This window comes from Festucalex cinctus, chromosome 7, assembly GCF_051991245.1.
Source record: "Festucalex cinctus isolate MCC-2025b chromosome 7, RoL_Fcin_1.0, whole genome shotgun sequence".
NCBI classification, from domain to species: domain Eukaryota; kingdom Metazoa; phylum Chordata; class Actinopteri; order Syngnathiformes; family Syngnathidae; genus Festucalex; species Festucalex cinctus.
Window position 1 is genome coordinate 20,225,059 of NC_135417.1, and position 27,465 is coordinate 20,252,523.

General features: G+C 38.9%; 1 protein-coding gene across 2 annotated transcripts in view; it reads right to left on the reverse strand.

The window, feature by feature from the left end:
• Nucleotides 1–27,465, reverse strand: part of zfpm2a (zinc finger protein, FOG family member 2a) — a 148,449-nt gene that overhangs the window by 92,956 nt on the left and 28,028 nt on the right. For both annotated transcript variants that reach the window (XM_077527475.1, XM_077527474.1), the window contains exons 2-3: nt 18,454–18,612; nt 10,230–10,331 (exon numbers count right to left, since the gene is read on the reverse strand). In XM_077527475.1, the coding sequence (XP_077383601.1) occupies nt 10,230–10,331; nt 18,454–18,612 (261 nt within the window). The remainder of the gene's footprint in view (nt 1–10,229; nt 10,332–18,453; nt 18,613–27,465) is intronic.

Genomic DNA, 27,465 nt, shown 5'->3' on the forward strand with positions numbered 1-27,465 from the left:
TGTATCGATACACAGGCGTCAGAATCGATATTGCTCGTTAACTTTAAATAGGCTTGTGCAAGGCTGTCCAGCCTCTTTGAAGTTGTGCAGGAGAAGTGGGAGCAGAGGAGACACGGGCGCCTTTGCAGCTTGCATTGTAAGTAAAAACTAAAAAACCAGCAGTGTCTTTGAAGTTAATTGCCTTTAATTAATGCAAAAATAGCTCACAGTGATTAGACACTGTCTTGCTAAGAAAAATGAAAACAGAGGAAGAATATCAATATTTATTTACTTATAAACTTAATATGGCACGTGTCTTAATGTACCAATTTTCCTGTATTTTGTTTAAAAACTAAATAGAATGTGTGTCTATGAAAATTGCTCCTTGCTCTACAGTGCATGCACACTTAGACCAGGCATGCCTGGTAAACCAGAAGTGCTACTAACAAAAACATTTATGTCATCCAGCATAATAATAATATAATTTAGGTATAGATATGACTGTTATTATGAAATGCAAGTAAATTAATGTAATATATCGAGATACGTATCGCCCTGAAGATCAAGTATTGGGATACATATGTATCGCGATACGTCTCGTATCGTAACCCCCGTATCATGATACGTATCGTATCGTGAGGTTAGGGGCAATACCCAGCCCTATATAAAGCTAAAAATAATCAGCAAATATCAACTGTTTGACCAAAGATTTTGGATGATGTTTGAAGGGCCATAATCAGCCAAATAATTGGTCGGCCCTAACCATTACCTAAAGAGGCATTATAATGCCTTATTGGAGTTACTGCAGTAACTAGATACAAGCAAAGCAGTATATGGCATAAATTATGGCAATCTTTGAAAAGAACAAATGCCATACACGTTCATACGTGGAAAATAAAATCACACCAATGTCACTCTACTCCATTCTTTAAAAATAAAAAACAAAAACAAAAAACAAACAGACACAAAAAAAGAACATTTCCACAACCAAGTAATTTCCAGTTGAGCAATCTAGTTTACTCAGAATTATTTCCCCTCTTTCAGCTTGCATTGTCTCCATGTTAATATTAAATAAACACATCAAATATTCAAGCAATTACAATGATACCTCTTGAATGTGCGCAGCGCCGAGTGCCTGCGGATTGCAAAACAGCCACATTCAAAGAGCTGAAGAAAGACGCAATTGGTGACTGGCCCCCGGGACAGAAACTGCACCACCAGCCGCGTTTTAAGTCAGCTTCATTTTTAGTGACAACCCACATTTTCTCCCTCAATTCTTTCGACTTGCTCATGTGGAATCGCAGTCAAAAGATAGCATTGTGAGTTTTGTCTTGTAAGTGGCCATAATTTCAGTTGATATGCAGACAAAATGGTGGGGACTGAATTATCCTATTAAAGGCATTCTTACGAGGCTACATCCCACACATCTGTTTCAAACTAGAATGAATGTGGTGACATCTTCCTTAGATGATAAGAACATTGATTACATTTTGCCCTATTTTAGATTATATAACTAACAACCATGAAGTTCCTCCATAAAGCCTCTTAGTATTGCGGATCAGTGACTAAATTTGCATCAAGGCGATGCAGCACAGGAGTACAGTGATTTGTCTAATCTCTTGTTGCATATTTCATCATTAAAATCGTGCGTCGTGAATGTGTGCGGCTGTGCTAAATGAGGGCTGTTCCTCACACAGGTGATGCCTTGAACAACAAATACACATTGAGAATATTTGGGGAAAAGCTGTTTCACTTTGATGGGCAACTTGTTTTAGATCAGTCAGTCGAGCAAGTTTTATAGAAGCTGATGACGGACTTTCATAATAAGCATCAGAAATCGGCGCCATTCAAGTTTTGTCAGACTTGTCAGAAGATGTTTGAGTAAACCCCTTTCGGTACAAGATAAAACCTTTCTCTCCCCAGACAAAATTGCTGTGATGCACATCCAAATTTCTTGATTATAAGACGGCGGTGGTGCTGGCAAATAGGGTGGGGGGGTGTATGGGTTTGGTGGCGTCGTGCAGAGAAAGTTTCTAGTTTGCTGATATAACAGTCAAGTGTGTCTATAAGTCTACTTAAAAAGCTTAGGTATCAGTCGAGACAGCTGTGACACCCTCGTCTTACGATTCTGTCGAGACAGTACACTATCAAACCTTTCATACCGTTCCCAAGCTACATTTCTGGTGACAAAAGCTTTGCGAAAGCCTCCTGAAGGATTCATCTATATCCTAATATTTCCAATCCAATTTAAGTGGAGCAGCCAGAGTGGTCTGTGCACTAGTTTACCAATCTTTGCTTTCTAAGACTCCGTATGTGAAGGCTTGAGGGGTTCAATCAATGGTGCTTTGATCTCGACTGGAACCATAATTATTTAACATTGTTACAAGGATTTCTCTAATCCATCCTACCATTAAATCCCTTTTACAACCTCATCTTCTGCAGCCTAATCTGCATCTGGGTGCTCCGTTTGTCTCTCTCCCCTCATTTTGCTGCATCCCTCTTTCCCATGACTGCACCCGGACTTTCGAAAAGAGTTAAGTGCCAAGTTGGAAAGTGTCTTGTTTAGAATGAGCAACCTGACTGGACTGTTGCTGTGCGAGTATCGCAATGTGTTTTGGTCTTTATCTTCTGTAGTCTGCACCAAATTCATTTGAAAAGGCCAAACTGTAAAGACAATGCATATTTCAAGTTTACCATGCTAGCCTCATAATTAAACAGTCAGTGACGATATTTTGATTTTGATATAAACTCCATTAAGGTCTTAATGAAACTGTAAATTGATTAATCCTAGAAAGGTCTTATGACTCCAAAAGAAAAACAAAACAAAGAAATGCATACATCTGGTCTCAGGGGTAATGCTAATGATTTGTGTTTCAAATTAGCTATACATTTGAAGCTCGTGTTGGCTGCTACTAGACTAGCACGTTTGATTAATCATAGAGTTTTTGCCAGAGCTGGACACTTCCATTAATCGTCACTTCCCATAGATCAGTGTTTCTCAATTCCGGTCCTCAGGCCCCCCTAGCCAGCCTGTTTTCCATGTCTCCCAATTGCAACGCAGGTGAGGATCATTATCAGGCTTCTCCAGAGCTGGTTGATTAGTTGTCATTGGAATCAGCTGCATTGGGAATTGGGAGACATGTAAAACAGGCTGGCTAGGGGGGCATGAGGACCGGAATTGAGAAATACTGCCATAGATGAAGACACCCACCTTTCGACGAGGCACAATGACGCGAAGCCTCGGAAAAAAATATGCAGGCTGTGCACCAGTTGAAGCACGTTTACACCCCGCGAATCGGGGTGAGTATAGACCAAGGGTTGGGCAAACTCGATCCTCGAGGGTTCCCTTTTCCAGCACAAGCTGATTCCAATCAACAGGATCGTTATCTTATTAGCTATGTTGGAGAAGGGAAACATCCAAAACTTGCTGGACTCGAGGACCAAGTGTGCCCACCCCTGGTATAGACGGTCTCTCCCATTCTGTTTATTTTTGTGCGGCTTCACATTATAACGTAACTGCTTTACAAGTGCTGTAAATGCGGAAAAGGTGGGCATCGTCATTGATGGGAAGTGACAATTAACGGTGGTGCCCGGCTCTCATTTTGCAATAGGGCTTCAACAACTTGTTTTGTAGTCGCAAAGCTAAGGTGATAATAATCGAGTATAGACAAATCAATGTTGTCATGTAGTTCGCTGTACTGACTTCCGTAGAGAAATTTGCATGCTTGCTCGACCCACTGGCCTTGGTTACCCAAGCCCAACCCCCCTCTTGTTCATCCAGTCACGTTCAGACATTTGCTCATCTGATCACATTTAGACACATCAAGGGAATGATTTTTGATGTTTTGTACCAAACTGGAAGGAGGAGGAAGAGAGAGAGAGATATCATTTAAAAGCATTGGACTTTGTAATTTGATTTGTGAGGATTATTGTGATTTTAAAATGTGATGAGATGTCGTTTTACGACTACAACAATCTGTGTGGTCTGTATGAGCACAGGCAAAAGCAAGACAATCCACCGTTTGTTTTTACCGTATAAAGGAAGCATTTGCATTGTGTTGCGTTGTGGAAGTGTCAGAAATCCCGGATGTTCGGAATTGTCAAAAGGATGTTAATCCTTCATGTTCATGTGTGTTGTTTGATGAATGTGTATCTTATATCACTGTTGGGTTACATTTATGTTGCTTTTTTTTTTTTCCATTTTATGAAACCCTGACTGAATGTGTGTGATCCAGTGACCTCCTGGTCGTTTCTGCCATATGTCAAGCTAAGCTAGGCTAAGTGTAGCATGGTGACTTACTAGCTGCTTCAGATGCTATAGTGTGTTTTTTCTGGTACAGGTATTTGTTCAATAAGGCTTACTCACACAGCAATTAAAAAAAACAAACAGCCTTCATTCACTTTCCTGTGTGGAGCCACCACCTGTTGCTTCCTGCCCAGTTATTATTTTGTAAACACATGATTGGAGATTGATTGGTTGAAAGCTATAATCGCTAAGGCAGTGTAATATAGTTGACGCGTCGATTAGTCAACAAATTGGTTGAACCCCCATTTTGCGATCTATTAATGTGAAGCTGTTAGAATTCGTTTCTATTATCAAAACAGCCTTAAGAGGTTTCTTTACCTGAACTAAGGGAATTCAAAGTTCATCTGATGGTTTTATCCATTAGTTCATACGAGTGATCACTTTGAATTACAACAAAAGGTCCCACTGTCCTTTAGCAAATATTTGCGTGTCTTTGTTTCACCATGGAATAAATAGCTGCATGGGCAACCACAAACATTTGTTGAGCCACCTGCCAAAGTATCGTGGCCATCTGGTCCTCCTGTTCTCCTAGTATGACATATGTGCATTAAACCTGAAATGTTTTTGGACGTGTGTGGAGAGTGGGGGGCGTGCAGAAAGCCGATTGGCCACTGAGTATTCTGGATTGGATGGAGTCACAAATGAGGCTTTTTACATCTGAGTAGAGCTGCATTTTCAGCATGTGCATGTTTGATGTCTTGAAAATGGAAGGAAGCGGGTGGCTGACAATGGATCTTCCATTTCTGTGTGTGGCTGTCAGGTAGAATCCATTGGCTGACCCCTTGGTCAATGGCCAACTGGCAGCAGGAGCTGAGCAAGGTGGGGCGTGCTGACGTCGGGGACAGCCAAGAGAAGCGATTTGTGGACAAAGTGGCCACATTGCTCATGTTCCATTCTGTCTACAACCAGACACAACAACAGATTTTTACCGAAGCTGCCTAAATGCAAGTAGGCGGTCCATAAACTATAAATAAATACTCATTGAATGAGTACAAGTATAAATTGTCATTATGTTATCCTGCTACTGCTTGTTGATAAAAGGACACGGCAGCAATTTTGGGTTACCACTCTCTTAGAAGAACGTATTGTATTTTTCGGACTATAAGTCGGACATTTTTCAATTTGGTTGGTCCTATGACTTCTACTCAGGTGCAACTTGTTTAGACTATTGTAAAATTAAAGCTCAGACTGGCACCCAAAATCTCCGTTCCCTAGTGTGTGTTTGACAAAATCTAATGAGAATGAAACCTCCGCTTCTAACCATAAAAAGAATGTTTCTTTTTAATTTTAGTTTACAATGGCTGACCATCACATGTTGTATTGTGGCCAAACACATGTGCTTTTTGTGCCCTACGCCAATACTGTTTTATTGTAGCCACATGCTAATAGTGCTAGCAAACTTACATCATGCATTGATGGCTGCTTATTCGTCTTCTGCTTCAAAAAGAAGGAGGAGAAGAAATTAGATGCCATGAAGACTACATCTTCTTTGTCTTCTTCTTCTTCAAATGGGAGACTCCAGACTTCTAGCCAAAAAAATATGGTAGTTCCTTATCTATTTCTTCTTGCTGCTCCCTGGGAAGATTTCAGTTTGTCAGTAACCAGGTTTACATGGAGACTTTTTAGTCATTCCGATTGAAATCATTCCGAATGAAGATCTCTGGTCACTTGTTTACATGTGACCTGATTCATTCCGATCTGCCGTTTATATGCTCCCCTCCTTTAATCAGATCAGCCGCACAGACATCCATCACGTGATTTATTAAAATGGAGTTCATTCGTCATTTAGCACATTAGTTGTGATAGTGTTAACACTTTTATCGAAGCGACATCTAGATAATCAGTTTAAAGTACTTTAAAACACATTCTCCCCTCGCAGACAAGCTCAGGGGAGACGTCACCATTTTAGTGGGTGGAAACGACAACGTCATGATGCATTTACGTCAAGACAGAGCATGCGCATGCCGCACGTAGCCATGCCATTCCGAATTAAGTTTATACATGACGCTCGTTCGGATTGACCAAAGTAATATACCACCCCTGTGATTTCGAATGAAATTCCATTCGTATTTAGCCTTTTCCTTCCGAATGAGGTGTTTATATGGAGCATTTTCATTCCGTTTGGCAGTTCAGATTTATTCTAATCGGAGTACATGGCTCCATGTAAACCAGGTGAGTGATTATCACTGGAATTTCTTCTTCAACCAACTCCTATGACTTCCTCATTGTGGATTCCACGTCACTTGAATATTTAATTGTGGCAATGTTTAAATTAAATGATAATTCATAGGAAGAAATATTTCAGAACTACTGCTCCCACAATCTTCTTATGTATTGTAAAGGGGGTGTGGTTTACACGCACAAGCACTTAGATAAGGCAGAGAACAAGTTCATTAGCAAAGTTCGCTAGTTGAAACACGCCTTTCCCAATTAGCCTAGAGGAGAGCAAGCGAAGGGGGATGAGAGACACCGAGACAGATTCCTATCGCCGCCCGTCCATGAAAATTACAAGAATAGCATGACACGTTATCTCCCGAATCAGTGGCTGATTGCAAAAGTGCCATGACAAGAAATGAACATGAGACAGAAGATCAGCGTGCAGATTTGCTTGAGGACATACTTGTAAAGACAAGGGGAGAGAAAGGCGGCTCGCTGGGTGTTCCACATCAGAGACTCGGCACTCGGAACAACACAGACAGCTATCAGATTAATATTGAGTCATCATGTATGGTTCTCTGCTGCTGCAGACTGAGAACCAATCGGAGAACAAGGGCCAATCATGGACAGTCACTTGATATGTGCACAGTTGAGATGAAAAGCAGCGACTAACAAAAAGAAAAAAAAAAGAAAAAAGAAGAAATGTTCAATTACAGGATGTGGATTGTAAAGGCTTTTGTTGTTACTCAGCAAAAGGGAAAGTGTACAGAGGTGTTTCAATAGAATCACCAAAGCAGGTGGGCATGTTCCGAGTTAACCCGCCTCATTAAAAGGCTTGTCTCTCTTTTTATGCAACGGCCATTACACATCCTATTCAGATGCACGCGTGGAGTGATTAAAAATTATCTGCGGGTGATCATAATCACACCTGCTTTAACTTAAGCCAGCCACTAACAAAGAACTTTTTCAATGTGGAGCTATCTGAACATTTACAAAGAGATTAAAAGGTAGACAGTCACAAACTAAATAAATTTGCTTTAATCGCTTTGAACAGGAAGTCATGTCTTTTCAAATGGCCCTATCTGATTGTCTGATTTGCTCTTTATTCAAATTATAACATGCCCATCTGACTTTTGCAGTACAATGGGAAAAATTAAAAAGGGAAATGACCTTTCATGGCAGCCTTGATGGCAGAGTGAATGGCATTATTATGCGGCAAGATTAATTTCTGCCTACTCTGTGCTGCCCAATGAGAAAACGACAGGGTCAACTCACTATTATGGTGGCATAAGCTTCGTATTTGTGGCAACGTATTGATTTAAACAGGATTCTTTTTCAAGCCTTGCTGTCAAGATGAAGCTAGTGCAAGCAGGACGTATAAGAGCTGGACACAGCAATTTTTTTCCGGATGTAATACAGCAGAGATTAGGCCGACGCGTGGAAGTCGACAAACCAAAGGCCGCATGATAGCTGAGAACCACTCAGGCTGCGCTTTAGTAAAACATGAAATGGGCAACACACACAACCTCCTCCGCAGTGCAACTGTGGAGTGTATGCAAGAGACTAAGTCCTACTGTATGTGTCTCTGCTGCCAGTCCAACTGTGTGGCTCTGAGCCTCTAAGTCTCATTCTGACGGCTAAGTAGAAGGCAGGCAATAATTACAGTCAGGCGTGCATCTGACCATGCTACTATACATCCATTCCTCCCTTTCAAAGTCATATTTTTAAGCTCAGCATTTCTTGGCCCAAACTGTCTTTTCTCTGCATGTGATGCCTTCTTTTTGTCATGGCCCGCATAGTTCTGAGCTGACCCCCTCAGCCCTGTCTCCTGACTGATCACAGTGATGGTTTATTACTGTCGTCCCAGCGCTCTTATCTTTAGCCAGCAATGCTCATTTCCTTCCCCAGATTTAAATGCAAATGTGAAATTTAATGATAAATGCATTATCTGATAGGTGTGATAACGCTGATTCACTGTCACTATAAAATACACACCCCAGGGGGCTTTTAGCTAGCGAGCACAACTTGCCCAAATCCACTTTTTCTCTCTCACTCTATTCTTTTTTCGGTCTGTCTCGCTCGTTTTGCAAACGCCTGTACCTGTGATGCATTATTGAGGTCATTTTATACATTAAATGGAATATGTTTTGAGTGTTCAGCAGTGTGTATGCAGGCTGTTTGATGTATTATCCGTCACTTTGGTGAAGTCACCTTTGGTAGAATGGCAAAACGCGATTAGTGCTAAAAACACACACACATTTACAGTGACTATGCTTACATGCAGTCCATAACCCTTTCAAAACACAAATATTGGCAACATATGGGTTTTGAAAGGCCATGTAAACACGTGCAATAAGCCAAATTTTAAAACCCGAATAAGACCGAATAAGATATATTTGTACGTATATCGGGATACTTGGCTTGGTTAACAGTTAAAAGCAGATTGAGATATTTTTTAATAACGTTTATGAGAAATATTATTTTAACAAAAATGCCAGAAATTATTTATGGCAAAGTCTCTTTTTTTTCAGATCATCATGGTTATGGCACACGTCAGGTTAATGAAGCAAGGTGTGTACTGCCGTCATGTAGAACAAATCAAAAGCAGCGAACTGTATTTTATCGAGCTATGGTTGCTTGGAATTCATTACCTGGATTTTTGTTATTAGAAAATAATAAGATACGTTTTAAAAAGAAGTTGAAACTTCTTTTGTTTACACAATAATGGATATGATATGAGAATTTTTGAGCATTGGAACAATAAGTTAAAATGTTGGATTTATATATTTTGGATAATTGAAATAATTGGAGCATATTTATTTAGTTTGACTGTATTACAATTATGTATTTAATGTTATTTGACTGCATTGATCTTTCATTTATTTTTATTTTTATGTTTATTTTGTTGTTTAGTGTATGTATGTGAGAGTAGGTGTGTATGTCTATATGTTTATCAGAAATGATTGTAATGAATGTGAAAAGACCCCAGGAAGATTAGCTCCTGAGATGTCAGGAGCTAATGGGGCTCTTAATAAACGAAACGAAATGAAACGAAACTTCCTTTGAATGGAACTCTGGTTTGTGTTCTGTACTTGCGCTTGTATGTGTGGCGGCCATCTTGAGTTACCACTTGCTAAAGGAGCCTAAATTAAATAAGAAATTGATTTCTCCGTGGCGTTTTCACATTGTTTTCTGTCTCTACGGTGAAAATGCCACAGTGTGTGTAGAGTGAAGAGGAAACCGACTACTTTATTAGTGAGGTAAGTGACATGAATATGTCTTTTATTGACTGTAGAAAGTTAAATGCGGAAATTATGTCTATTAGAGTAAAGACGTTATCCGTGTGTCGCGGTTTAGATCGGAATATGGATGTAGGAGTAACTCATGCATGTAAACGGGTTTTCCTGAATGGTTCAGAAATGGAATTTTGATGATAACCCAAATATTGACTGCATGTAAGTGTGGTAATTTTGACACCTTATGTGCCTTTTATGGATTTAAAAAAAAGAAAGAAAGCGAAATGTTACTTGTAAAAAAAAAGTGTTGTACATGCTGGCAAATTCTAACTCAATGTTTACATAGCTTGTTCCATTGCATGCAAACATTTTACAGATTGAGCCACCATGGAATCAAAGGCACAATACTTCCTGATTTTGCTAGCCCAATCACTTCTACTTACTGGCATTCTATTCAGTGTATTCTTCGAGTGAAATGCATTGCAAGTTATTAATAACTTTGATGGCTTTCAAAGGTTTTCCAGGAGTGCCCGTGTGAATGCCTTGCTTACTTGGACCATCCCATTCATCCGGCCCTACGGAAGCGTGCCTCGTCTTCTCAGCCTGGCTGTCCACCTCTTGTTCGCCTGCCTCTCGATTGACATCGTCCTCTCCTGAAAGATAAAAATTTAAAAAACTCATACAACTAATACAAAGTGAGCAGTACAAATACTGTATCATGACGCACCTCATTGAAAATGACCACACATAAGAAACACACACAGATATTGTTTGCCAGAAAATGTAAAGTAATAACCTGATGTGATGTGACTGTGTATTTGCTGTACACAAGGCAGTGTATGCACATTAGCACTTCAGCAGTGAACGCACAAGGTCCAGCTGCACACTTTTTATGTAAAAGGATTTCCCATGCGTTTTTGCAGGAAAAGGAGGAAGTGCCATTAAACAGGAAGGAAAGCCATGTGCGGGGAAGAGGTGGCTATTTATTACCGTTTGATCTATTGTGGAGCGAGTGAGAATGTGTGTTATAGGATGTTGGGCTGATTTGCACTCTTTGGATTCAGACAGACCGCGCTTAGGGATATTTGGGTATCTCGCTCCAGGAAGTAAGTGCTTAAAGCTCTTGTTAAATAGACACCACGTCCAAATGCACAGCAGTGACAGTGATGGGATTGCTTGGTGAGCAATCTTTGCAAGTTCTGAAAGAAAATTGGCATGCTTAGTTACACTTCTCAAGAGAGGCAGAGTCCTACATCATGAAGAGTATCAACAAATGATTTGATCAAATTATTTTCAATTTCAGTTCTCTGGTATACTATACATTATTTTGATTTTCTTTTTGTATCTAATAATGTTGATGATTTTTAGCCCAAATTATAGAATTGGATTATTTCCCCTTCAAGCAAGCAGCCCACCTCAGATTGCACAATTCTTAATGAACTCGTTTGAGAGACTTGCAATTGGCAAGTGCCTGTTTCTGTCTCTCTTCATGTCTACAATGTTTTCACTAACTTTTAACTTGAATTTTCCGCATTCAGGCTAGTGTATTTAATATTTGTGTTTTAGATATTTAGTTTTGCTGAGCGCATAAAACTACAGCTAAAAATGCACAAGGTGAGGCAGAGAGCACTGTGCCTCACTAAAGGAGAACTAACAGTGCCTCACCATGCAAAATTGCCACACGTTATTGCAGTAAAAGTTATTATTGCTTCTAGTGATGTAACGTTCATGAACGAATTGTGTCTTTTGAACGGCTCTTCAATGTGAACGATGGGAACCGAGTCTTTATAGAGAGCCGTTCATTAATGTACATTGTCCTAAAAATAAATAAATTAATACATAAAATAACGTGCTGCCAGTGGGTACTAGTTAGCCTCAAGGACAACAGTCTACGTGTCTCTTCTAATACTTCAGCCCAAGCCCTAAAAACCATATACCTTGTCAGACAGTGCTTCTTCCACAGCCTTGAATGTTATTTACTTTTATCTGAATTAAAATTCCATTTTTTAAATCCAATAATGCTATGGACGCATTTATGTGAATTGTTGGCTCCCGTCATTGTCATGCAAATGTTTTGGCACTTCTAAACAAAACTGCAGCTGCTGCATGTCTCCTTAAAGGACATCGATTGATGTACGGTAGTAATTTTTGAACAGCCACAACTGCACTGTCTCATCACTCAATGAGTCAGTGTGGCTCTACACTTTCAACACACTGACTCAAGGTATGGACAACGATCATTTCAATATCAGTTGTGCAGCCCATGATAATAATAATAATAATAATAATAATAATAATAATAATAATAATAATAATAATAATAATAATAATAATAATAATAATAATAATAATAATAATAATAATAATAATATGAATAATAATAGTAATAAACAACTAGGGAAAAAAGGTAGAAATGAATATGTATTTGTAGCCCCAAGACACTATTTCCCCTTGAGGTACATGTGCAGGTGTTGGTTATCAAATTTAAAATGACTGCTGACAAGACAACATTGTCCATCCTTGCTCAAGTTAATCTCCCGATCAAGTACATACGCACACGTTTGTTTAGATTTTTTGACATGATTCAGTTCAAACAAGGAGGATAACACTGCCAAAAGGATCAGCTGTCATCCTCCTACTTGAGTAGATGTTAAAGAGGGAAAAGTAATATTGCACTGAAGTCTTCAGATTTGTCCTACTTCCAGCACTGGAGGTCATTACGACCCAGTTTTGTTTATGTGAGTGTCTGCTTGGGCAAGCCTCTCTCTCCCTCCACTCCTTTACCCTCCCTGTATGGTATCAGAGACACACTCAACTAAATTCCTCACTATTTATTGTTGGGACTGGAGAACCTCTTTTGCATACTGAGCTTGTATTATGAATTGGATAACAAACGACACATACCAAGAGTTCCGGAAAACCATACAAAAAAAAAAAGAAAAAAAAAAAAGCTGACGAGATAACATTAAAGGCAGTACCTTGATCTCAGGCGAACATGTTAAGCCCTGTAACTAAATGTATTGGAAGTGTTTAATTACAGCCCGGGAAATAAAGCTACAAGATGATTCCTTAATTAAGGAGTGATTAAGGATTTTCTGCCTTCTATCTAACACAGTTTGCAATGCATTTTAAACACAATCGTCCAGGCAGCCTTACAGGGAACAATGTCACACGGCTTTGATGAAGTTTCCTGCACAAATGTCATGAAGAAAAAGCACCGCAAGAGGAGGAAGTGCTGTGGCAGCAGTCCTTTGCTTACAGCAAAGTAGTCGGGAATAGGGAGAAATATCATTTTATGGTATTGTAACCTCACATGTATAGAAATAGATTTATTGAGGTGCTCGGTTTTATTCACAGAGGTCTACGCAAGTAATAAAGACAATGTCCAGTTTCATTATTTGAACTGAGACCCAGTGAAGCCTTATCAAGAGAGACAGATTGTCAATGATCACCTTCTTCTACCATTATCGCTTTCATCATAATTTACATCTGGCTTCGGTTCCTTTCCCTGCAGACTCGAGCAGAGATATAGCAAAGGTTGAGTGAGAGAGGGCTAAGCAAGAACAGAAAGGATGGTGAGGAGGTGGCCTGCTGGTTGCAGGGTTGGCGGGCATGCATGAGGACCCAATGAGCTGTTCACATCAGTCCTATCACTGCTTTATCAAAGGACAGCACTCGAGCCAAATCACAGACACACACGGTGTGACACGCATTCAGGTCAATAAGCTTATAGGCAATTTACACAAACAATTCCTCGAGCAAGGTAGCAACAAAGTCATATTGGCTTTTTCCGTGCCTTTTAGCATTGTCTCTACGAAGGAAGCCCTTGAAAATGTCAATCCATGTGTGTGAGCTGAAGGAGCTCAGAGCCCTTTAATCCTGACCACTGAGGCTAGAGACAGGGCACCATTTCAGCAATATTGAATATAAGCATTTGAAAGTCTTCAGACATGATCGTCCTTCATTACTGAGTTCAACTTTTGATACTTTGACCTTAAGGGTTCCCCCTTTTTAAAGCCATTTCAAGAAGGGAGTCATGCGCAGTACGTTTCTGAATATGATGTACCTTCCAAGTAGATAGTTGATAATTCATATTTAGTTGCTGATGCATTTTATGCAGCAACAGATTAAATTTTCTCAGAAGCAATCTTTTTCTGCAAAGTCAAGCATAGCTGTAAGACTTCTCTGCAGTCAGGAAAATAGGTTGAAATTGTTTTCAATTTGTGGCAGAGAGACCACTCCAATGGAGGGAGGCTATTAGTGCGATGCTCTGCCACTGTCTCTTTAAATGCCAATAAATTCCCATCATTACAGAATCTGGCAGTTTTCCTCCTTGTCTGCAGCCTGGGTCTTTATCTCGCTCTGCCTCCGTCTCTGAGCATGTAGATCTGGCCCAGTTAGATTGTCATACTTAACAAACATTAATGATTAATTTCCTCCACTGAGTCAAATGGGGCTAAAGGGATGACTTGATTCATCTTATCGCACCGCAAATTAGCATTTCCCCATATTCTCCTGCATCAACTGTGCATTAAAATTCCACAATCGCCATTCTAGGCACTAGCAGCTGTGGCAAAAGAGCCAAGGAGACCTTCCAGTGCACTGCGAGAGATTCAGATTGCTTCTGTGGAGAAAAGTGTCATCTTTGATTCTGCCTCTTGGCAGGTCATTCGGTCAAGATATGTAATTTTGCTAAGATTAGGACATTTGTCTACATTAATTGAATGTGAAAATTAACATCTACACATGTAGAAAAATAGGTACAAATCAAGGGTCAATAATGTAGGCCCTATTCTTCAAACAAAACAAAACCCAGCCGCATTTGGATGGCTTAAGGGAACATAATGTGGATATACAAAGTGTAAGGTGACCAGATTTTCAAATTTAAAAACTGGGCACGACAGTTTAGCTGCAAATCAAATATACAATAAATTCTCACCAGGAACTATTTATAACATATCTAATCACTTGTCAATCTTGTGACCAATCATTGCGTTATTGCTTCAGCTAATGCTAAATGCTATCTTGGTTGACAGTTCAACAGTGCTAAACACAGACATACCCTCACCATTATCCAACCTTTTTTGCTTGGCCCCGGGAGCGAATTGAACCTGGCTGTATTGTTTATAGTGTTGTTCCGATACCATTTTTTTGGGCCCCAATCCCGATTCCGATACCCAGCTTTGCAGTATCGGCCGATGCCGATAACATAACGATACCTAAGGTTGTTTTTTTTTTTGTTTTTTTGTTTTTTTCTCAACATGAAAAAGCTGTCCTGCCATTGGTTCAGAGCATTCAAGGGCCAATAGAATATCTTAGATTGGCATGCAGTGAGCATGTCACATATCAGTGAATATTGTGCATGAGCAAGACACAAGATGCTGCATCCAAAGTCCTATATTAGCGTTGGAATTAATGGTATCGGCATGTTACTTGTTAGTAGTCGCCGATACCACTGTTTTAATGCAGTATCGGGGCCTCTGCCGGTACCAGTATCGGTATCGGAACAACACTAATTGTTTACCTTATGATCCCACATTGTAATATTAGAAATATGCCGCCACAAAAGCTCAGCTTGCATCTGGTTTGACCGGCCATCTCAGCATTAGCCTAGTACAGGGATAAGCAACCATGGTCCTCGAGGGCCACAGTCCTGCATGTTTTAGATGTTTCCCTCCTCCAACACAGGTGTTGATCCATTTTTTGATCCACTGACCGCTCTCGTCCTTTTGTAGTTTAGTTCATTTGGTCATAACAATCAATAAGTAACTAAGTAGAACCACTCCCTGGCTTCTCCAGAGCTTTCTGGATGAGTTGATCATTTGAATCACCTGTGTTGGTGCAGGGAGACATCTAAAACACGCAACCGCCGCAGTTCTGGAGGACCAGGGTTGCCTACCCCTGGCCTAGTAGGACTACATTTCCCATGATTCTTACACACAGAAGCAGGGAGTGGTTCTACTTAGTTACTTATTGATTGTTATGACCAAATAAACTAAACTACAAAAGGACGAGAGCGGTCAGTGGATCAAAAAATGTTGAAGACGTCCTCATAATATTAAATGTCAAAAGAATTAACACATAACAGGTGCTCTTCAAATTTGGTGGGCAAAAAAATGTTGATTTAAAAAAATGCCTTTTTAATTAAGTGATTAATCATGATTAATCAAAATTCTAAGATGTGATTAATCTGATTGAAAAAAAATGTAATCATTTGACATCTCTAATTTAAATATATCAATTATGCTGACTGGACTTTAAAAAAAAATAAAAAATAAACGGGACAGGGGGAAGGGAAGGCACCTGTATAAAAATGAGACAAAAACAATACTGACCTGAAAAACGGTACTGACCTGCTTAAACCGAGACCTCGAGTCATTCTAATAAAGGTCTTAACAGCTATTGTCAATACCATACACACATATTTAAATATAGCAATTATGGAGCCTAAATCTGTATTAGCACCAGAACGTGTTTAGGGTAAAATAGATTATGCTTCAGAATCTAGGAAAAGGCAGAGCTATTTCTTTGTATTTGTGCCATTTTTCAACATACAGTAACCATGATATGAAAAAATTCTATTAGACTGAAAGTTGAATTGCGTTCATTTTAGGGTTTTAGGTTATGTGTCTAGTCAAGGCACGCCGTCATTAGCTGAACAGGTTCTGAAGTCAACCATCACCTAATGTGGAGGTCTCCAAGGCTCCGACCAAGATGGGACATGAAGGTGCTCCCTACACTTATCTGGGGAGTCTCTTTTCTGCAAGGGTAAGGCAAATGGCTGAGGCTTTGGTGGCATTCAACTTCCTGACCTTTGCGCCTTTAAGCAGCTTTACTACTTCACCGCACTCTGATCAAAGTTAATAAGTGCTTCATATGTTAATGAAAATTGGTACTCTTCTTTGTGTTCCAACAGCTTTTTAATACCTATTATAGACTGAAACTTTTAATGGAGGTTTTAGGTCCCCCTGACAAGCCCATTTCATAGAGTGACTACACAGATACAAGGCTAAGCTAAGACCAGAGAGCCGCTGCTCAGTGGAGGAACCTTACACGGGAGACCTTATTCTCCAGAAAGCAGCACGAGATAAAGGCCATGGGATGAGTGGCTGCTTTAAAATCCACGTTCAAGTCCGCACATGGCTAATTACAGCGCGCCATCGCATTTGAGAGGGTTTAGTTAATCAAGGGGTCCCTTTTCCTCCTATAGTCGAGTAATAACACACTTAAACCATTTAATGCTGCCTGAAATGCGTCTTTTTTAATTCATGGCACTTTCACACAAGTGGCGTAGATTTAAGCCCTACTGACATTAGTTTTAAATAGATCTAATTGAGAAAAGGATCATGGAGGCTACACCTGATGATGGCGTAAAACTTGCCACAATGGAAAAAGAAATGTGGATAAAGCATCACTTGGGTCTTAGGAGGCAAAAGAGACTTAGCCACTGAAAGTGCAGACGGAAAGTAATACAAAAATCTGGCATGTAGAGCTTTTGTATGACAAGGAACAGATTAACAATATCCACCAGGAAAACTAGCCCGTCACATTTTACTTTTTAAGTGTTAACTTTGTTCACAAACACGGGACATGAAAATTAGATTTTTGGTCACAGGGTTTCATCCAAAACAATTGAAAAATCGCAGGCTTTGACAAACTACTTTGAAGATATTCTGAAGGCAAATATTTCTCTTTTTTTTTTTTTTTTTTTTTTTGCAGTGGCAGCAGCAGCCTCCAATGTGTTCGGCGGCATCTATATCATAGCTGCCGGGCAATTACAAGCCTATATACACACCACTTTGAAGTTTAAGGACACATCGTGTCAGAGACAAAGGCTAAAAGCAGACGCGCTGTTGCTGGTAATTGCAATTTCTAAACAAATGCGCCGTTCAACTTTTCCCAGAGAACAAAAGAAAGACATTGATACAATTACTAGGGCATAGCCTACCTGAAACATGAAAGTTTCATTTTCCTTCTGTAATGTAATCCCACGAGGCACATCAGTTTAGAGGTGTGAAAAAATAATTCGAAACAATTTTCATTTGAAAGGAGAAACAAGACCGTTGATTCAAAGAGCGGTCGCTTCATTAAAAACTCAAATATATGGCAACCGTGAGGGGGACACCTGGGGTAGCAAAGACATGCGACCTGGGGGTAAGAAGAGGAGGTTGGAGGGGGATTGTTATGAGTCTGTCATCTTGTCACTGTAACCTGGAGAAGACCACAAATTAATTCATGTGATGGCACGGTGTGACCAAAATGAAACAAACACACAAAGAAGAAATCTAATTGAATTGCAGTTCAAAGAAGACTGGCGCCCGCCTGGCGAAGCGTTGCTCTTTCTAGTGTTGGACCTCCGAGCAGTAGCAGGTGCTGCTTAGCGGAGTCACAAGGCTTCAGCGCGACCTCAAAAGGAAGTGCCGTGCTCTCCAGTGCATTGGTGCGCCGTAACGCACCTTCACAGCGCTACCAGTCTGCCAATCTCTCAGATCAAACCACTGCTCTTCGGTGGATTGCGGGAATAAAATATCAACATGGATACTTTCCACTGTAGATAATGATGCTGGAAAAGTACAAGAAAAAAATATTCATGCCAAGCTTGATTTGAACAGGACTTTTATTAAAAGCCTTTGGCATGCGTTTACACTTTATTTTTGATGTCTTGGCACAAGGCTTCCCCAACATATTGTCAGGCATTAGGCATCAAAAAGAGCAGCGCACACGCCTTGTGGAGAATGTTTGGGGTTTGCTTTCAAATAAGTAAACGATGCTAACCTTTGTTGCAGAAGTACTCCATGTCCTCGCAACTCATGTTCTCGGTATCAAACTCGGCAGGGAAGTTTTCTTCCACCGAGAACTCATCTTTGGCCAGGAGCTCGTTCTCCTCGGAGACGCACTCCTCATCCTCTTCCTCCAGGCCATCCTCCAGAGGACCTGAGGGAACATACACACACGTGCACACACATGTACATGCATCGATGTTAAGCAGTTTCATCAGATCCTTCAGGCTTTCAAGGACTGAAAAAAAGTCTGTCACCTTGTTTCGTTTTCTAAGCTAATACAAATGCAGATTCTATTCTGCAGGTACTGTCAATAGAAAATAGTATTCACTTCTTATTGTTTGTAACGCAGCCAAGGTCAGTGATGATGTTAATTACAGCCCTTGAAAAACAAAACGTCACATAGGGGGGGGGGGGGGGGGGGGGAGTTCCTTTCCAGAGTTTTTATTCGGGCATCAGCTTGGGAGCAGGAATAAGAATACTTTTATTAATTTGTTAGCCTTATCAGAGGGTACAATGTAGGTTTTCCATTTACATTCCATGCCTCCAGGTAATACACCAGTGCAATCTTAAAGCAGACACTTTTCTCTGTGATTAATAACCCCCCCCACCCACACCTCCTTCTCCTGTGCAGTATTATTTCTTTAAATCTAAATGATTCCAGAGTTTTGCTTGTAGCTGTACATCTATTTTGGAATTTGCATATTACCATTTTGCTTCAATCAAGGCCGTTGATGGAATTACTCTTTTGCAAGCTGAATTGTATTAGCTGTGAAAAACATCTCACCCAGCCTTTGAATGTCATTAAGATAATCTCACACACTTTTCCTTCACACCACAACATGTCCCCAGAGTTTGTATACCAAATACTCGGTGGCTGAGAAGTTTGAAAGAATACAGTTCAAGCAGGAAAACGGCATTCTGAAAAATCCCTCTTGAGCTTAGGGTAATCATCATTTTAAGTGCTGTCATTGCTCGCTGCCTGCAACATTTGGGTGCTGTATCAGTTTCTCCTTGTCACATGAGTTGAGTTGCAGCCTCTTGTGCATCATTCTGAAGCTCAAACACAGAGCGCTAAATATCCTCTCGACACCTTTCAGTATGTTTCTGCTATTGTGGTGCAAGTGAATCCTCCGCTATAATATAGCAGTGATTTCAGCCGCGCTTGTGCTACTCTCATATTTCTCTCAATCTGAGCCACGGAAGAGACCCCCATGTCAATAAACTGATTGCTCTTTTCATTAGTCCTATAAATGACTCTACGTTGGCACGAGCCCCGGACATGACGAGAAGTAGCACAAATCTCTAACAGACATTGCGCAAGTCGGCATGCCACGCTTCAATCAGGATGCAGTTTTGTGATTTTATCTGCTGATTCGCTGAGAAGTGAAGTGAAGCGTGATGTGACTCTAGTATCACTTAAGATGATACAGAGAGATAAACGAAGCAGAATCAAGGGGAGATTGTATGAAAGCAATTGGAGACAGAAGGTGCAAGAAAGCAGGAAAATACATTTCGATAAACACATTCTATTACACAGCTGAATAAGAGCTGTGCGTACAGCAAAACTATTCTTCCTCGGCTGCGGACAAACACAGCAGCACTAGTGCATACCAGAGAAAATGGACCCACAGCGTTGTGCGATAATAAGGGTGAAAAGAGATTAAAGATAAACTTCATGGTCAATAAGACACAAAGATTAGGTAGATAAGATGAGATAGAATTGCAGTTTAATAGACTCTGAATAAAGGCATCTCACTTCCCCTCTCGAAAAGATAAAAACTAAATGGAGCATTTTCAAAGCGATAGAGATACCAGAGACTTATCTGAATATGAAAAAAAAATAAATAAATAAAAATGAAATACTCCACACAGTCAGCGCCATTACAGAGGCCAGATGGCAACTTCTTGCCGACTACATAGATTAGTTAAGTTTGTTCATATTCTCACGTTTAGTTTATTAAACAGTATTCATTGCATGGAGAGACCTGAAATTATTTCACAGACAGCAATGATAAGAATAATGACTTTCTAAACGACTAGCACCACACTCCTAACTCATTTTCTGATAGTGGTGTCCCTGCTATATTTAGTTGTGTACTGTTTAAAATCCTGTCACATTCAGTGTGTGATCCATGCTTGTTTGCTGCATTTCTATAGGCTTTGCAGGCCAGAGCAACGTCTTCCGCTTCACACAATTATCATGCCTCCTCGAGAGTTCAGTTGGCCAGTGACACCAAAAACAGAGCTTTCGCTTTATCTAAGAAACAACGGTTTGTGATGGCTGGTATTATAACAAGCTCAAAATTTAGAGGTTATCATAAATAAAACAGAAAAATAAATAAATAAATAGGGATGGGCTTGAGTACCAATACCAAGTGTTGGTACTTGCGACTTATTTATGCTACTTTACGATCAGAAAGTAAAGACATGGATGTGATTAAGATGTACAATCACATATTAAAAATTCATTTTATTGTATGTTCTATATAAAATATGTATTTTATGAAAAAAAATGGGGAAAAGGTAATAGAAAAGTATCATTAATTTAATGCAATTTTAAGAAAAAAGTCCATATTGGGATATCTAGGTTTTTCTTTAAAATTATCTGTCATTGTTTTTTTTGTTTTGTTTTTTTAATGTACGAAAAGTACTAGTGCAGGGGTGCCCAAAATTTTCATTTGAGGGCCACATAGAGAAAATCAGAAGGAGCCAAGGGCCACACAATTTTATGAAGAGAAATTGTGCTTAGTCCAACAAATTGTACAAATAATTTATTTGTGCTTTTGCATATTTAGAAAAATGCTACAGTATATAAACCAATTTATTTGTAATATGGCAGTAGGGTTATTATAGTTTGGGAATTTTTTTTATTTTAGTTAGTTTTTATTAGTTTTCAGGGTGTTTTTATCAGTTTAGTTCTTTAAAAAATGCTTAGTTTTAGTTTAGTTTGTTAGTTTCAGTATTAGTTTAAAAAAAACATTTAAAAAAAGACCATGGGAGCAATGTCATCTGAAGATGCTTTTCTATTGGCTGCTGTTAGACGACGTCACTTCTGTGTGACATACTTTCAAACGTCATTATTCCGGTTTATATCCAAATAAATCTACTAAAAATCACATTTAAAATCATCCCCAAAGGCTCATGCATGAAATTAATTACCAAAGACTAAAACGAAGGACATGTTTGCTATAATTAGAGTTAGTTTTAGTTAAGTTTTGTAAACATAAAATGTAGTTTGTTATTTTTCGTTTTTGTTGTTTTGTTTTTTGTTTTTGTTTTTTTTTAAATTTCGGTAGCAATATTGTTTTTTTTTATTTTTGTTTTAGTTTTTTCACGAGTTTTAATTAACTAAAATAACCTTTAATGGAACCTGTTTTTCTATACCTTCCCTTCTTACTTTGACTATCTCCAAACATTTTTGTTTTTTGTTATTTTATTTGAACTGAGTCAAATGCCATTTTTAGCATATGTCGCGGGCCACTGAAAAATGGACGGCAGGCCGCAAACGGCCCCCGGGCTGTTGTTTGGCCACCACTGTACTAGTGGTATCATTACTTGATATTGGTGATTAATCAATACTTGAGTACTCATACGTGCACCTGCCTGAAAAACGTGGTATTGAACATCCCTTGAAAAAAAAAAAAAAAAAAAAAAGAAGTACATAATGCGTCAGCTGGGCTTATCTGCAGCATGTTTGCAATTTTCAGGAAAAAAAGCCACCACTTTTGTAGAAAAAAAAAAATCTGTCCTACTGACTGATTCTTCCGCTTCTTCAAGGTAAGCGTTCCGATCTGATTTGTGCATGCTCTCTGAACTATATCATCCACATCCATCAAGCAATCTCCGCCTCTTGGAAGAGGAAGTATCGGCCGTGTTCTAACAATCATGCAGTGGGCAGGAGCAGCCAAAGTTAATAGAGACATTGGTGGCTGAATGCAGACTTGATCACAGTGGCTCTTTTGTTCGTGGCATGGCCTCTGTCTGATACAGATCGCCCATGCAGAGTGGCGCTCCAGCATGGGTTATGCTAATGGCCCCACTGAGTTTATAAAATGGGGTGATACTCGCAGAGCACATGATGGACAGAGGATTAATGAGTCACAGAGGAAGGGGGTACTAGTAGGAGGAGGCTGAAGACAGAGGCTGGGGAATGAGCGGATTTTTCATGGGAAACTCAAAAGCAGGCAATGCAGGAAAAAAAAAAAAAAAAAGACATACCGTACTTTATATTGCAGATGATATGTACACTTTAAAAAAGGAAGAAGGTTGCTAAACAAATTCACGTGTGGCATGAGAAACTGATAATTTCATTCATGGCATACTTTTCCACCCTCCTGCAGCATGGGCAGCTTTTGACCAAGTTGTGATTGACACCTCACATTATCAGCAAGCTTCACAGTGCGATGAGCGTTGCAGCCCCCTCTATAGCTCTCCCCAATTAACGGTGAGGTAATTGAATCTTACAGAACAAAGCTATCGATCTCTATAAGGATGGTAATTATTTGTGGCCCCATCTATACAATTTTACATTCAAAGGATAGACTAAAAACAAAATGTAGCACTTGAGATGCAAATCATGGATATGTTTGGCTGTAAGCCACGTAAGTTTAAAAATATACACCTACCAGTTCCAACATTACGACCGCTTGTACAAAATAATGCTATCCAATAGAAGAGTTACTGCATATTACACATGAAATTATTTTTTATCTACAAAGATAATCATGTTTTTTTTGTACTGATTTAACAATATGTTCATTTGGAGTTTTCATTTGGAGTTTTCTGTCGTGTTCGTGTATAACTACACAGTGAACTATACATACTTCCTTTTGTCACATTTCAGGCTTCAAACAAAGCTATAAAAAAAAGGGTCGAGTTTCAAAACCAACTGGGAAACACCGAAAAGTTCTACATACTACAACCACAATCATGAACATATTGTTGAAGTAATTCCCCTCTGACGGTGTCAGATTGGAATATTTTGATCTTTGTAAAGGCAGAATTTGATTGCATTCATATGTTTACACCCACAGGTTGTGTAAGGGAATGAGCACTTTTCCCCGCTAAAAATGTACAAATGAAATGAAGCTAAATTGTCTCCTATTGCACGAGGGTTTGAGATGTGTGAGCAGGAGAGAAAGTGTAAGAGGAGAAATGCAAGAAGAGACTTGGGGCCATATTCTCTGCTCAGCTCTAATGACCTTTGGGAAGCAGAGGGCTCCCTCGGCCTTGGAGAAGACTTATGTATATGTTACAGGGCTCAGGCCTCTAATTTAATCCTTGATCACCGTAATGAAATAGATATCATTTATGCTGCACTTAATAGGTTAATATGTTACAGGAACCCCCAGAGGAATTCAACCATTCCCCTTACATCTTACAAAAAGGAGCCCTTTCTTTAAGTGTTTCCACTCTGATCACAATAAATATGAATATTATACTTGTACATACCGTAATTGTTTGAAAATATATCTTGTGTTCTCAAAGTTGTGACTATGGGATTGTTTAACTTGATTTTCCAGTTGCTAAGCAATCTAATTCCCATGATTAGACATGGCTGCCTTCCGAAATTTGGGCAACAATCAGCAGTTAACAAACTGTTTGGAAACTCAGCAGCAAGGATTACGGCTTGGAAGTTGTGTTGATTGTTATGCATTCATATTTTTGTAAAAGACAAGTGGACACTGTCATTGGTGATATCTACATAAAGTGAGTCAGATGACATCGTGCATTTAGCTGGCCTATGATTATGTTTATATTTGTGCATCATAGAGTGAAACAAACGCCTTCCGTTTGATAGCGAGGCCGCTCTTAAATGAGAGCATGTGAAGGTGTTACCCAGATGTAGAAGGATACTATTTCAAAGAAATGGATGATCTGTCTCAAATATTATCTCAAAAATTCTTTTTAGTATCAGACCCAACGTTGGATCCTGTCGTGTTTTCCGAGTTGCCGGCTTGACTGTTGTTGCGCCCAGTATGCTCTATTGAAGGAGAATAACACGAGCTTGCTTCTTTATCCAGTGAATTGGAATTGGACTGGCTTGAAAACATGCTGGCATTTGACTACGCCATTAAAATGCTGGAGGCACCTCTGAGCGTGCCCGAAGGCTTTAGCAGATGCCAGGCAGTTTCTCTGTGGAGTTAGCCGGGTCCTGCTTCACTCTCCCGCCTCTACTTGTCTTTCTGCAATTTGCACATACAAGTGTAAGCGGACTTGCTACATCGCTTACGCCCTTAAAAGTCACAGAGATTGTAATTTAGTAATATGGACTTTGTTAATTCCTCCTTTTAAAGGACCCAATTTCCCTTTGCAGAGTTGCCATAGCGCCGGCTGGGTGATTTATTGCTATCATTCTGCTTTTTGTATGGAAATAAAAGTTAAGCATGTGCCGTACACCTAACATGACAGCTGAAACAAAGCAGGTAAAATATATTTGGCTTTAATTACGGCGTTTTAAGCAAGCTTTTCACACAAACGTTGACTTTTAATGAAGCCATTGAGTGCAGCTCCTCCGGGGAGCTATCATGGTTAAGTGGGGGCATCCATCTTCAGCCATCAGCTCATCTGCAGACGAGTGCAGGCACTGTTGAAAACGCGCTCACCTCATACCGGCTCACTTTATCTCCACTAAAGTGTAGTCAGTTGGGTGACGCTAACAGTGGGGAAAAAAATCTATTTGTTCACCAGCTGCGATCATCCAGGGAATTTTTATCTTAACGATGGCAAGAGAAGTGTATGCCTTTATGTAGTTACTTTTTATTTTTTGCGGCGGAAAAAAGCATCATCATTGTTTTCTGTAATCGACTTCAATACTGTAATAGTAATACTAATGGAAGTTATTTTCATGGGAATATACAAAAAGAATATCAAGTGTATCAAGTAATGTAGATAAAACAATATTTTCCTTCAAGTAATTTCAAAGAAATGAATCAATCTGTGATGCCAATTTCATTTCATTATGAAGGACGGGGGTTGTCTTTCGCAATAAATTCTTCATTAATTTAATTCTAATTTGCCCCTGGTTCCTACTTCTACTATTGATAGTTCTACTTCTTAATACTTCGGATAAGGGGGAGCAAATCATTGCAATAACTCAGTAGAGGCTGTGAGCTGCAGATATGATCTAAATATTACCAATGCCAAAAGAAGTGTGAAGTCTGATGAACATTTCAAAAGAACAATTCTTTATGGATCAGCTAAATCTCTTCCACTTTTTAATTAAAGTAAAGAAAATAGAAGTTAATTATCCTGTTAAGATTAGCTGCTGGGCATCTTCCTGTAAATTGGTTCTAATTAAAAGGAAATTGTCAAATGACATTCAAAGCAAGCACTGTCCTTTAAAACAGAGAGTGAGATGGGCTTTTCTCTCTCCAACCCCCCAGCGCCCCTCCTTTCCCGCCCGCAGCCTCTCTAATTCTTGATCTTGTGAAACTTCTTGCTGGAAGATTACGAATGTGCCAGCGCTTCACACACGCATACGCACCCCCGCACACACGCATATGCGCACACACTCCCTGGATAGCAAGCCCGCTCCCATGCAACCAGTACAATTCGTAGTGAGCATCGAGGTTATTGGAGATTAAAAACTGCACACTACATTTGTAGAAGATGCACTGATTTGAATTGATGGCTGTAAAAACTAATATCAGAATTATTTTTTTCATTTTTTTGGCAAGTAGGTCATTGATGGATAAGTTTGTTCAATTACGTCCATTTTATGAATTATCATGTGGTGCAACCAAAAAGAAATAACCAATTTGGGACTTAAATTTTGAAATATATTTAAAGACAGGAGTTTGTATCATCCACAAAACTGTCAAGAACACATTGGAGCAGCTATTACGTTTGTAATGTCTCACAACTATATATATATATATATATATATATATATATATATATATATATATATATATATATATATATATATATATATATATATATATATATACATACATACATACATACATACATACATACATACATATATATATATATATATATATATATATATATATATATATATATATATATATATATATATATATATATATATATAAATATATATATATATATATATATAAATCTTTTAGCAACTGGTATGTAGTGATCACATTTTGACATCATGTGGTATCACCTAAAAAAATACTAAAAAAATACTAATTTTACTTGTGTGGCTTGTTTTGTTTATATGGCTAATTGTTAACCTTATAACTTTGATTTAAGTTGAAAATGTTATGTGAAGCAACCTTTGTAGAAAGTGTTCCATAGATTTCCTAAATTGTAGATAATAGTAAATGATAATAAAGATTTTTATTATTATTATTATTTTTAAATAATAAATTAACGGTGCTGGGTCTGGTGAAACTATTATCCATCAATGACCCAAGTACTACAAAACCTACATTATATGTTATCTACATTAATTGTCAAATTGTTTCTAAGTTTCAGTGCTATTTCTTTGTTGATATTTATAACAAATAGAATTGATGACTAAATACCCACAGGATTCACACAGTCACTGTAATATTAATATGAATGTGGCATATATTGATTTTACTCGGGATTCACGAGTACCGATATCAAGCCTTATTTTAAAAAAGTGAAACTAGAAGAATAGAACATCTTCATTGATTTCATGCAATGGTAAGGAAAATGATATATTGGGATAAATAGGTCTTTCGTTAAAATTATTTGTCTTTGTTTTTGATGGAAATTTAGTACTAGTGATAATTGGTATCGGTCACTACTCAATCGCTGAGCACTCGTACTAGTATAATTCTGAAAAAGTGATATTGAACATCCCTGGATTTTACCATGACTTTTGTGATGATAATTTTGGAATTGAATTAATTTTAGAATGGAAAATATATATTTTTTAAATTGTTGTCAAATATCATCTTGTGTCTTGTCTGCATAAAAGTGAAATGAGACTGAGTTGTAACAAGCTGTAAAATGAATGTAAATACTGTCCACTCAAAACAAACGGATTTGGACGTTGATA